Here is a 13,771-nt window from a genome sequence, read left to right on the forward strand (position 1 = left end):
TGGATACCTAGCCTCTGGTCTACCTGTGTGGATACCTAATCCTCTGGTCTACCTGTGTGGATACCTAATCCTCTGGTCTACCTGTGTGGATACCTAGCCTCTGGTCTACCTGTGTGGATACCTAATCCTCTGGTCTACCTGTGTCGATACCTAATCCCCTGGTCTACCTGTGTCGATACCTAATCCTCTGGTCTACCTGTGTGGATACCTAATCCTCTGGTCTACCTGTGTGGATACCTAGCCTCTGGTCTACCTGTGTGGATACCTAATCCTCTGGTCTACCTGTGTGGATACCTAATCCTCTGGTCTACCTGTGTGGATACCTAATCCTCTGGTCTACCTGTGTGGATACCTAATCCTCTGGTCTACCTGTGTGGATACCTAGCCTCTGGTCTACCTGTGTGGATACCTAATCCTCTGGTCTACCTGTGTGGATACCTAGCCTCTGGTCTACCTGTGTGGATACCTAATCCTCTGGTCTACCTGTGTCGATACCTAATCCTCTGGTCTACCTGTGTGGATACCTAGCCTCTGGTCTACCTGTGTGGATACCTAATCCTCTGGTCTACCTGTGTGGATACCTAATCCTCTGGTCTATCTGTGTGGATACCTAATCCTCTGGTCTACCTGTGTGGATACCTAGCCCTCTGGTCTACCTGTGTGGATACCTAGCCTCTGGTCTACCTGTGTGGATACCTAATCCTCTGGTCTACCTGTGTGGATACCTAATCCTCTGGCCTACCTGTGTGGATACCTAATCCTCTGGTCTACCTGTGTGGATACCTAGCCTCTGGTCGACATGTGTGGATACCTAATCCTCTGGTCTACCTGTGTGGATACCTAATCCTCTGGCCTACCTGTGTCGATACCTAATCCTCTGGTCTACCTGTGTGGATACCTAGCCCTCTGGTCTACCTGTGTCGATACCTAATCCTCTGGTCTACCTGTGTGGATACCTAATCCTCTGGTCTACCTGTGTGGATACCTAATCCTCTGGTCTACCTGTGTGGATACCTAATCCTCTGGTCTACCTGTGTGGATACCTAATCCTCTGGTCTACCTGTGTGGATACCTAATCCTCTGGTCTACCTGTGTGGATACCTAATCCTCTGGTCTACCTGTGTGGATACCTAATCCTCTGGTCTACCTGTGTGGATACCTAATCCTCTGGTCTACCTGTGTGGATACCTAATCCTCCCCTCTCTGCCTGATTGTAATAACACAGTATGCTGCTTGATTCAGTAGCAACCTGCTCTGCTCAATCTGCTTTCTGTTTTCCACAGTGGTCCCCCCTCATGCCGGAGAAACGAGCTGCTAACTAAGCAGAGTTTCTCCTCCTCAAGAGGTTTTAATATCACTAATGCCTATGATGAAGGGGTAGGAAGGTGGTACGGTGGAATCAGACCATATAGGCAACATGTTGAGTGAACAGGGCAGAATCACAGTAACTACTCACATTGATGAACCCCCCCCCCCCCACACACACACGCACGCACGCACGCACGCACGCACGCACGCACGCACGCACACACACACACACACACACACACACACACACACACACACACACACACACACACACACACACACACACACACACACACACACACACACACACACACACACAGGCCTGTTTTCAGCACACTCACCTCGCCAGAAGTAGTTTTCTCTGACCCCTTCAGGCCATTGAACAGCAGCAGAGGATACTGGAAACTGAGGAAGGCCAGGCAACAGACCTGGGGCAGACTGGCCAACAGGGAGTAGTACTTATAGATCTGCAACAGAGACAGAAATATGACTTATAGATCTGTAACAGAGACAGAAATATGACTTATAGATCTGTAACAGAGACAGAAATATGACTTATAGATCTGTAACAGAGACAGAAATATGACTTATAGATCTGTAACAGAGACAGACATATGACTTATAGATCTGTAACAGAGACAGAAATATGATTTATAGATCTGCAATACAGACAGAAATATGACTTATAGATCTGTAACAGAGACAGAAATATGATTTATAGATTTGCAATAAAGACAGAAATATGACTTATAGATCTGTAACACAGACAGAAATATGACTTATAGATCTGCAATACAGACAGAAATATTACTTATAGATCTGTAACACAGACAGAAATATGACTTATAGATCTGTAACACAGACAGAAATATGACTTATAGATCTGTAACAGAGACAGAAATATGACTTATAGATCTGTAACAGAGACAGACATATGACTTATAGATCTGTAACACAGACAGAAATATGACTTATAGATCTGTAACAGAGACAGAAATATGACTTATAGATCTGTAATACAGACAGACATATGACTTATAGATCTGTAACACAGACAGAAATATGACTTATAGATCTGTAACACAGACAGAAATATGACTTATAGATCTGCAATACAGACAGAAATATGACTTGATGATAGTAATCAAACTTTCAAGAGAACTGTAAAAGAAGAACGCCTAAAGGAGATTAGAAATATGATTTATAGATGTGCAAGGAAAACAGATCTTGACCTTCTGTCCCCTGGTATTTCCTGTTTAACAATGGAAAACAGTGAAACCTAAGTAAGGGTGAATGTATAAGGCAAACACATTCTAGACAGCCATTCATTTTCTATGACTATGGCTTGGACAACAGCACAGTGTTCTGTCCCATGCTCTCTCTAATCCAGTCTGATGTTCTGGTTTTCTAATCCAGTCTGATGTTCTGGTTTTCTAATCCAGTCTGATGGTCTGGTTTTCTAATCCAGTCTGATGTTCTGGTTTTCTAATCCAGTCTGATGTTCTGGTTTTCTAATCCAGTCTGATGTCTGGTTTTCTAATCCAGTCTGATGTCTGGTTTTCTAATCCAGTCTGATGTTCTGGTTTTCTAATCCAGTCTGATGTTCTGGTTTTCTAATCCAGTCTGATGTTCTGGTTTTCTAATCCAGTCTGATGTTCTGGTTTTCTAATCCAGTCTGATGTTCTGGTTTTCTAATCCAGTCTGATGTTCTGGTTTTCTAATCCAGTCTGATGGTCTGGTTTTCTAATCCAGTCTGATGGTCTGGTTTTCTAATCCAGTCTGATGTCTGGTTTTCTAATCCAGTCTGATATTCTGGTTTTCTAATCCAGTCTGATGTTCTGGTTTTCTAATCCAGTCTGATGTCTGGTTTTCTAATCCAGTCTGATGTTCTGGTTTTCTAATCCAGTCTGATGGTCTGGTTTTCTAATCCAGTCTGATGTCTGGTTTTCTAATCCAGTCTGATGTTCTGGTTTTCTAATCCAGTCTGATGGTCTGGTTTTCTAATCCAGTCTGATATTCTGGTTTTCTAATCCAGTCTGATGTCTGGTTTTCTAATCCAGTCTGATGTTCTGGTTTTCTAATCCAGTCTGATGGTCTGGTTTTCTAATCCAGTCTGATGGTCTGGTTTTTTAATCCAGTCTGATATTCTGGTTTTCTAATCCAGTCTGATGTTCTGGTTTTCTAATCCAGTCTGATGGTCTGGTTTTCTAATCCAGTCTGATGGTCTGGTTTTCTAATCCAGTCTGATGGTCTGGTTTGTGCCAGACCACTGCTGTGATAAAAACATTGCTCCATGTGGTTTAGGCTGGCTAGCCCAGGGGTTCCCTGTCTGTCAGAAACTAACTGTGATTAACTGTGACAACAGGCAGAACTAAACGCTCCAATTCAGTACAGAGACACAGACAAACCCTGACCATTCAACCATTCAACACCCAAAACAATACTTTTTGTCTACCAAAAGTTGGAGGACCATGAGACTAATCGCTCTGAGGCTCGATCGTTCAGAGCAGACGAGACTTACATTCCATCCCTTTTAAATTCAATTCAAATGAAGTTGTATTGAATGGAATTGAATTGGAAAAACGCGTGGGTAGCAAGGCCTCGAGCTACAGCAGGTATTCACCGAAGCACACCGACAATACCACAGTCACTGGAGAAATCAGACAGACATTCTTTGTCCACTTCATATCAATAGGTATTACGTTTTTTTGCAATTTGCTCAGTGCTTAGCAACAGTGAGAGCTACAATGCTGCGGAGCCAGAGAGGAAAAGCAGCATTGCAAATCAGACATTGAGAGCCAAGAGTCCAGAATGAAACACCTCTGGGTTGGAGACAGATGGAACACGGCAGTGAATGAAGATGTCAAGGCTTTGTAGGTGTGTGTGTGTGTGTGTGTGTCTGTGTGTGTGTGTGTGTGTGTGTGTGTGTGTGTGTGTGTGTGTGTGTGTGTGTGTGTGTGTGTGTGTGTGTGTGTGTGTGTGTGTGTGTGTGTGTGTGTGTGTGTGTGTGTGTGTGTGTGTGTGTGTGTGTGTGTGTGTGTGTGTGTGTGTGTGTGTGTGTGTGTGTGTGTGTGTGTGTGTGTGTGTGTGTGTGTGTGTGTGTGTGTGTGTGTGTGTGTGTGTGTGTGTGTGTGTGTGTGTGTGTGTGTGTGTGTGTGTGTGCTGTGTGTGTGTGTCTGTGTGTGTGTGTGTGTGTGTGTGTGTCTGCAACCTTTGTACGATTTCAGCCTGTGAGAGAGACACCAACCTTTGAAGCCTATAAGACCTGAGGGTGTTTGGACAGTTTCATGCTACATTAACACAGCATATTATATATGATAAATACCATGCTACATTAACACAGCATATTATATATGATAAATACCATGCTACATTAACACAGCATATTATATATGATAAATACCATGCTACATTAATTAACACAGCATATTATATATGATAAATACCATGCTACATTAATTAACACAGCATATTATATATGATAAATACCATGCTACATTAATTAACACAGCATATTATATATGATAAATACCATGCTACATTAATTAACACAGCATATTATATATGATAAATACCATGCTACATTAACACAGCATATTATATATGATAAATACCATGCTACATTAATTAACACAGCATATTATATATGATAAATACCATGCTACATTAATTAACACAGCATATTATATATGATAAATACCATGCTACATTAATTAACACAGCATATTATATATGATAAATACTGCGTGTACATTAACACAGCATATTATATATGATAAATACCATGTGTGTGTTAATTAACACAGCATATTATATATGATAAATACCATGCTACATTAATTAACACAGCATATTATATATGATAAATACCATGCTACATTAATTAACACAGCATATTATATATGATAAATACATGGACACATTAATTAACACACCATATTATATATGATAAATACCCCCTACATTAACACAGCATATTATACATGATAATGTGGTTGTGTGTCTATGTGACTGTGGTGTCTATGTGTGTTCCACGTGTGATGTGGTCTGCGTGTGTTTGTGTGCTGTGCGTTTGTGTGTGTGTGCTGTGATGTGTGTGCGTGTGGTGGTCCATTCTTGATACTGCGTGTGATGGTTGAGCGTGTGTGCCCATGTGTTGCAGTTCTTGCGTGTGTGTGTGTCTGCGTGTGTGTGTGTACCCCGTTGTGCGTGTGTGTTTGTTTTGCCCATTCACCGTGTGAATGGCAGACATGTGTCTGCGTGTCTGTATGTCTCGTGTGTGTGTGTGTGCGTGTGCGTGTGTGTGTGTGTGTCTGCATGTGCGTGTGTGTGTGCGTGTGTGTGTGCGTGTGTGTGTCTGCGTGTGTCTGCGTGTCTTGCGTGTGTTTGTGTCTGCGTGTGTGTGGACCCCAAAGTGTGTGGTGTCTGCGTGCCCAGTGTGTGTGCGTGTGTGTGTGTGTGCGTGTGCGTGGCCAGGTGTCTGCGTGTGTGTGTGTGTGTGTAGTGTGCGTGTGTAATCCAATGTCTGCGTCTGTGTGTGTGTGTGTGTGTGTGTGTGTGTGTGTGTGTGTTAAACATTATTTAACTCCATCCTGTCTCTGTGTGTGTGTGTGTCTCTCTGTTGCTGTGCTGTCCCTCAGCTGTTACTATACTGTGTCTGTGTTACTATACTGTCTGTGCTCAGCTGTTACTATACTGTTCTGGAGAACTTCATTTCACACAGCTGACACCTCCTGGACCTAAACAGTTCTAAATATTGAAATCCTCTGAAATCACTGAGTCCTGTCATTCCTGTCTAGGACTCGTAGCACCTTGGAGAAACATACATGGACAAACCATTAGGAACACCTTCATAGTATTGAGTTAGACACCCCCCTTTCCCCTCAGAACAGCCTCACGTGGTTGGGGCATGGACTCTACAAGGTGTCCAAAGCGTTCCACAGGGATGCTGGTCCATGTTGACTCCAATGCCTCCCACAGTTGTGTCAAGTTGGCTGGATGTCCTTTGGGTGGTGGACCATTCTTGATACACAGGAGATGGTTGAGTGTGAAAAACCCATCAGTGTTGCAGTTCTTGAAACAAACCGGTGCGCCTGGCACCTACTACCATACCCCGTTCAAAGGCACTTAAATATTTTGTTTTGCCCATTCACCCTCTGAATGGCAGACATACACAATCCATGTCTCTATTGTCTCAAGGGTTAGGACAAACCACAATCCACTCTGTTACTATCTCCCTCAGCTGTTACTCCTGTCTCTCTGGTGTCTTGGGGCTGTCTCCTTCTGCCAGACTAGGACCCCAAAGTCCCTCCAGCTGGGAGCCCAGGACTGTCTCTCTGTTACTATATTGTTCCACAGGCCAGGAGAGGGAAGTACAGAACTGTCTAGAACTCAGCTGTTAATCCAATACTCTGGGGGAAACAACAGGAAGTTAGACTATAAACTGTCATTATTTACTATACTGTCCCTCAGCTGTTACTATACTGTCGCTCTGTTACTATACTGTCCCTCAGCTGTTACTATACTGTCTCTCTGTTACTATACTGTCTCTCTGTTACTATACTGTCTCTCTGTTACTATACTGTCTCTCTGTTACTATACTGTCTCTCAGCTGTTACTATACTGTCTCTCAGCTGTTACTATACTGTCTCTCTGTTACTATACTGTCCCTCAGCTGTTACTATACTGTCTCTCTGTTACTATACTGTCCCTCAGCTGTTACTATACTGTCTCTCTGTTACTATACTGTCTCTCTGTTACTATACTGTCTCTCTGTTACTATACTGTCTCTCTGTTACTATACTGTCCCTCAGCTGTTACTATACTGTCTCTCTGTTACTATACTGTCCCTCAGCTGTTACTATACTGTCTCTCTGTTACTATACTGTCTCTCTGTTACTATACTGTCCCTCAGCTGTTACTATACTGTCTCTCTGTTACTATACTGTCTCTCTGTTACTATACTGTCCCTCTGTTACTATACTGTCTCTCAGCTGTTACTATACTGTCCCTCAGCTGTTACTATACTGTCTCTCTGTTACTATACTGTCCCTCAGCTGTTACTATACTGTCCCTCAGCTGTTACTATACTGTCTCTCAGCTGTTACTATACTGTCTCTCTGTTACTATATTGTCTCTCTGTTACTATACTGTCCCTCAGCTGTTACTATACTGTCTCTCTGTTACTATACTGTCTCTCTGTTACTATACTGCCCCCCAGCTGTTACTATACTGTCTCTCTGTTACTATACTGTCTCTCTGTTACTATACTGTCCCCCAGCTGTTACTATACTGTCTCTCTGTTACTATACTGTCTCTCTGTTACTATACTGTCTCTCTGTTACTATACTGTCTCTCTGCTGTTACTATACTGTCTCTCTGTTACTATACTGTCTCTCTGTTACTATACTGTCTCTCAGCTGTTACTATACTGTCTCTCTGTTACTATACTGTCTCTCTGTTACTATACTGTCTCTCTGTTACTATACTGTCCCTCAGCTGTTACTATACTGTCTCTCAGCTGTTACTATACTGTCTCTCTGTTACTATACTGTCCCTCAGCTGTTACTATACTGTATCTCTGTTACTATACTGTCTCTCAGCTGTTACTATACTGTCTCTCTGTTACTATACTGTCTATCTGTTACTATACTGTCTCTCAGCTGTTACTATACTGTCTCTCTGTTACTATACTGTCTCTCAGCTGTTACTATTCTGTCTCTCTGTTACTATACTGTCTCTCTGTTACTATACTGTCTCTGAGCTGTTACTATACTGTCTCTCTGTTACTATACTGTCTCTCTGTTACTATACTGTCCCTCAGCTGTTACTATACTGTCTCTCAGCTGTTACTATACTGTCCCTCAGCTGTTACTATACTGTCTCTCTGTTACTATACTGTCTCTCTGTTACTATACTGTCTCTTTGTTACTATACTGTCCCTCAGCTGTTACTATACTGTCTCTCTGTTACTATACTGTCTCTCAGCTGTTACTATACTGTCTCTCTGTTACTATACTGTCTCTCTGTTACTATACTGTCTCTCAGCTGTTACTATACTGTCTCTCTGTTACTATACTGTCTCTCTGTTAATATACTGTCTCTCTGTTACTATACTGTCTCTCAGCTGTTACTATACTGTCTCTCTGTTACTATACTGTCTCTCTGTTACTATACTGTCTCTCAGCTGTTACTATACTGTCCCTCAGCTGTTACTATACTGTCTCTCTGTTAATATACTGTCTCTCTGTTACTATACTGTCTCTCAGCTGTTACTATACTGTCTCTCTGTTACTATACTGTCTCTCTGTTACTATACTGCCCCTCAGTTGTTATTATACTGCCCCTCAGCTGTTTGAGCTTGTGTGTACAGTATAACAGTGGGGTACTGGTTGCTTAGTAAATTCTTCCCTAATTTCAATACAAAGTGTATAAAGCTTTAGGTAAGTCGAAAAGAAAAGACACATGTAGAAAAAAACATTACGTAACAACAACTATTGCATGAATGATCCAACTGATCTGAGTTAACATATTGGTTTTTACACCTCTGACTCGAGCTTGGCTTTTCTTTCGAACAGATGCCCCTCTTTTCAAATGTCTCCCCAGCTAGTAAATCAAACAGTGAACAGACAGACTATAATATCTGGTTAGGAGTATGACTCACTATCCACAATGCTTCACAGACCCACGGGGCTGTCTAGAACCGGCCATGTCGGACACAAGGATTCAGAAAGACCTCATATTGGCAGAATAAAGCTCCAAAAGTAGATTTACAAAATCCGATTAAAGTTCTCAGTTGCCCTCTTGGTCAAGTCCTCTTTTGTGAAAGAGGGATTTTTTTTTACCTCAAGGGGATAAAAAGTAAATATATTTTTTAAACACGACAAAAGAATATAGCTGTGAGCAGTAATGACCAGGGATCACAGGATGCCACAGTGATAAACGTACAGGACATATTTTAATGCAGATTGTTTTTGTTCGTCTCAAAGCCATTAAAGGTGAAGTATAAGTTTGTCCATAAATGTTCCAATATGTCTATTATGTGTAAATAGTCAATGACTGGTAGAGACCGAAATGTAGTTATTTTGTAAGATTGTAAGATCCTATTAGATGAAATCGTATAGATTTTTTTCCATTTTAGATGTCTGTTCGACCCGAACAGATTCACAAATCATGGGAATTTGTTGCGCTATGCTGACTTTGATTACCTCCTAGGTATAATGTTGCAAGGCAATTCCCCCCAGGCCTGCTCCCTCTGTGGCTAAAGCCAGTTTGACAAATGTGCTAAAAAACAACAACATTTGTTCTATGAAATTAAATGAAATACATGTAAATACTGCACTCTAACCCCAAAAATTTCATTAATGGATTCATGAACTTTAAAACCTCGTTTTGTTGGAATTTGCAGCTGCTGTTTGTAAGTAATTAATCTGCCAGCTTCTGTTGACTTACTGGGCCTTTGAAGACTGATGTAAGGAGTCTAAATGCAGAAAAACTAACGATAAGTTTGACACATTTTACAGGAAACGAAATAGTCGCCAGTTATTGTTGCCCGTGGTGTAATCATGTCTCACCAGTGGGCTCCAGAGCTCAATATCAGCCAGTAGCTATCGTTCTAAATTCATTGGGCAATGGATAAACTAACCATTAGCTTAACATATTTGGCTGAAAACTAATTTGTAACAAGCTGTTGTTGCCCATGGTGAAATTATCAAACTCACTGGCTCCTGAACCCTCATGAGCTCCCGAGTCTAGAAGCAGCCGAGCTAATGTGTTAGCTAGCTAGCGTCGCAAATTAGATTTTCGCTAGGTGAGGTGTTTTACAAAATAACTACTGAGATGACTCACACACTGCAGTTAGCTAGCGAGCCCTGCTAGGTAACAGTGTTATTGTCACAGGAATGTTTTAATTAACTGTCATTGAAGTTGGTGGTTACTACTGGTTTCAGATCCGAGGCGAGAAAAACTGCCCGCCATGTTTTGTGTTTTGGTAAGGGCTCAGAGTAATGTCACACACCCAAGAAGCCTCAACCAATCACCCAATGGATATTATTGACTTGAGGTCATTTCCAACATAAAGGACCCATGAGCAACAAGATAAAGGACCCATGAGCAACAACATGTCTTAATAATGGACCCATGAGCAGCAACATAAAGGAACCATGAGCAGCAACATAAAGGACCCATGAGCAGCAACATAAAGGACCCATGAGCAACAACATAAAGGACCCATGAGCAACAACATAAAGGACCCATGAGCAACAACATAAAGGACCCATGAGCAGCAACATAAAGGAACCATGAGCAGCAACATAAAGGAACGATGAGCAACAACATGTCTTAATAAAGGACCCATGAGCAGCAACATAAAGGACCCATGAGCAACAACATAAAGGACCCATGAGCAGCAACATAAAGGACCCATGAGCAGCAACATAAAGGACCCATGAGCAGCAACATAAAGGACCCATGAGCAGCAACATAAAGGAACCATGAGCAACAACATAAAGGACCCATGAGCAACAACATGTCTTAATAATGGACCCATGAGCAGCAACATAAAGGAACCATGAGCAGCAACATAAAGGACCCATGAGCAACAAGATAAAGGACCCATGAGCAGCAACATAAAGAACCCATGAGCAGCAACATAAAGGACCCATGAGCAGCAACATAAAGGACCCATGAGCAACAACATAAAGGACCCATGAGCAACAACATAAAGGACCCATGAGCAACAACATAAAGGACCCATGAGCAACAACATAAAGGACCCATGAGCAACAACATAAAGGACCCATGAGCAGCAACATAAAGGACCCATGAGCAACAACATAAAGGACCCATGAGCAGCAACATAAAGGACCCATGAGCAGCAACATAAAGGACCCAGCATGTCTTAGCAGCAACATAAAGGACCCATGAGCAACAACATAAAGGAACCATGAGCAGCAACATAAAGGACCCATGAGCAGCAACATAAAGGACCATTGAGCAGCAACATAAAGGAACGATGAGCAACAGCATAAAGGACCCATGAGCAGCAACATAAAGGACCCATGAGCAACAACATAAAGGAACCATGAGCAGCAACATGTCTTAATAATGGACCCATGAGCAGCAACATAAAGGACCCATGAGCAGCAACATAAAGGACCCATGAGCAACAACATAAAGAACCCATGAGCAACAACATAAAGGACCCATGAGCAGCAACATAAAGGACCATTGAGCAGCAACATAAAGGAACGATGAGCAACAGCATGTCTTAAAGGACCCATGAGCAGCAACATAAAGGACCCATGAGCAACAACATAAAGGAACCATGAGCAGCAACATGTCTTAATAATGGACCCATGAGCAGCAACATAAAGGACCCATGAGCAGCAACATAAAGGACCCATGAGCAACAACATAAAGGACCCATGAGCAGCAACATAAAGGACCCATGAGCAACAACATAAAGGACCCATGAGCAGCAACATAAAGGACCCATGAGCAGCAACATAAAGGACCCATGAGCAGCAACATAAAGGACCCATGAGCAACAACATAAAGGACCCATGAGCAGCAACATAAAGGACCCATGAGCAGCAACATAAAGGACCCATCCTCTTTGCTCGCACATGCTTTTACAGTTCTGTGCACAAATGTTCTATAGGATTGAGGTCAGGGCTTTGTGATGGCTGCTCCAATACCTTGACTTTGCTGTCCTTAAGCTATTTTATAACAACTTTGGCAGTATGCTTGGGGTCATTGTCCATTTGGAAGACCCATTTGCGACCAAGCTTTTTCCTGAATGATGTCTTCAATATATCCACATAATTTTCCATCCTCATGACGCCATCTATTTTGTGAAGTGCACCAGTCCTTTCTTCAGCAAAGCACCCCCACAAAATGACGCTGCCACCCCCTTGCTTCACAGTTGGGATGGTGTTCTTCGGCTTGCAAGCCTCCCCCTTTTTCCTCCGAACATAATGATGGTCATTATGGCCAAACAGTTCTATTTTTGTTTCATTAGATCAGAGGACATTTCTCCAAAAAGTACGATCTTTGTCCCCATGTGCAGTTGCAAACCGTAGTCTGGGTTTTTAATGGCGGTTTTGGAGCAGTGGCTTCTTCCTTGCTGAGCGGCCTTTCAGGTTATGTTGATATGGGACTCGTTTTACTGTGGATATAGATACTTTTGTACCCGTTTCCTCCAGCATCTTCACAAGGTCCTTTTCTGTTGTTCTGGGATTGATTTGCACTTTTCACACCAAAGTCTGTTCATCTCTAGGAGACAGAACGTGTCTCCTTCCTGAGCGGTATGACGGCTGCGTGGTCTCATGATGTTTATACTTGCATACTATTGTTTGTAGAGATGAATGTGGTACCTTCAGGTGTTTGGAAATTGCTCCCAAGGATGAACCAGACTTGTGGAGGTCTACAATTATTTCTGATTTCTTTTGATTTTCCCATGATGTCAAGCAAAGAGGCACTGAGTTTGGAGGTAGGACTTGAAATACATCCACAGGTACACCAAAATTAAAATTATGTCTAAAATGATGTCAATTAACCTATCAGAATCTTCTAAAGCCATGACATCATTTTCTGGAATTTTCCAAGCTGTTTAAAGGCATAGTCAACTTAGTGTATGTAAACTTCTGACCCACTGGAATTGTGATACAGTGAATTATAAGTAAAATGACTTGTGTCTTGCACAAAATAGATGTCCTAACCGACTCGCCAGAACTATAGTTTGTTAACAAGAAATGTGTGGACTGCTTGAAAAAAATCTTCCTGCTCCTTACGTTTGTTGGCTTGGTCTGTGGTGAAGGGAAGAGGGTTTGGTGCTATGACCAGACCAAACAGTTTGCAGAACAGCACTCCAAACACTGCTACAGCTAAGCCCTTGTGTTGCGTGTGGTCCAGGAAGTTCACTGGGCTGGGGATCAAACAGGAAAATATTTAGAACCAGGATGTTAGAACCAAACTGCTTCAGGTTTGATATATGATGTCATGGCAGGGTGATGCAACAGTGTGGACGGCAGGGTTTGGGGGGGAAATATCATTTAAATTAAATTTAAAAAGTCCTATTCCGTTTGTAAATTCACTTTCCCACAGAAGGGAGGATTAGGATGCCATTTAAAGGTATTTGTTGAAGTCTAAGATTATAATATGGGGTAAGAGAAGAGCATCTCACCTGAGTAAACTTCTTTTCTGCCCATCCGCCAGCTTCATCCTCCTGGCAAGGAATGCTAGGATCAACATGACCACCAGCTGCACCACAGAACGGGAGACAGACCAATTAGTCCAGGAGACATTTCAGTTATCTCAGTTGGCCACATCTGTCTGGTCCTTCTGCCCGACCCATTTGACCCTTGACACTTGTGCAGCTGTGGACCCCCTGCCCTCTCCCCTGGGTCAGACCAAAGACTGGGGGGGAGACCCCACAACAAAAGGGTTTCCCCCAGTCTATGAT

The 13,771-nt window shown here is 42.4% G+C and overlaps 1 protein-coding gene across 1 annotated transcript in view; it reads right to left on the bottom strand.

Annotated features, from left to right (window-relative positions):
* Positions 1 to 13,771, bottom strand: part of stra6 (signaling receptor and transporter of retinol STRA6) — a 163,848-nt gene that overhangs the window by 108,817 nt on the left and 41,260 nt on the right. Inside the window, 4 exon segments of the mRNA XM_046352065.1 lie at positions 1,650 to 1,798; positions 6,705 to 6,719; positions 13,101 to 13,234; positions 13,493 to 13,569. Coding sequence (XP_046208021.1) covers positions 1,650 to 1,798; positions 6,705 to 6,719; positions 13,101 to 13,234; positions 13,493 to 13,569 — 375 coding nt within the window.

This window comes from Oncorhynchus gorbuscha, linkage group LG06, assembly GCF_021184085.1.
Source record: "Oncorhynchus gorbuscha isolate QuinsamMale2020 ecotype Even-year linkage group LG06, OgorEven_v1.0, whole genome shotgun sequence".
Classification (NCBI taxonomy): domain Eukaryota; kingdom Metazoa; phylum Chordata; class Actinopteri; order Salmoniformes; family Salmonidae; genus Oncorhynchus; species Oncorhynchus gorbuscha.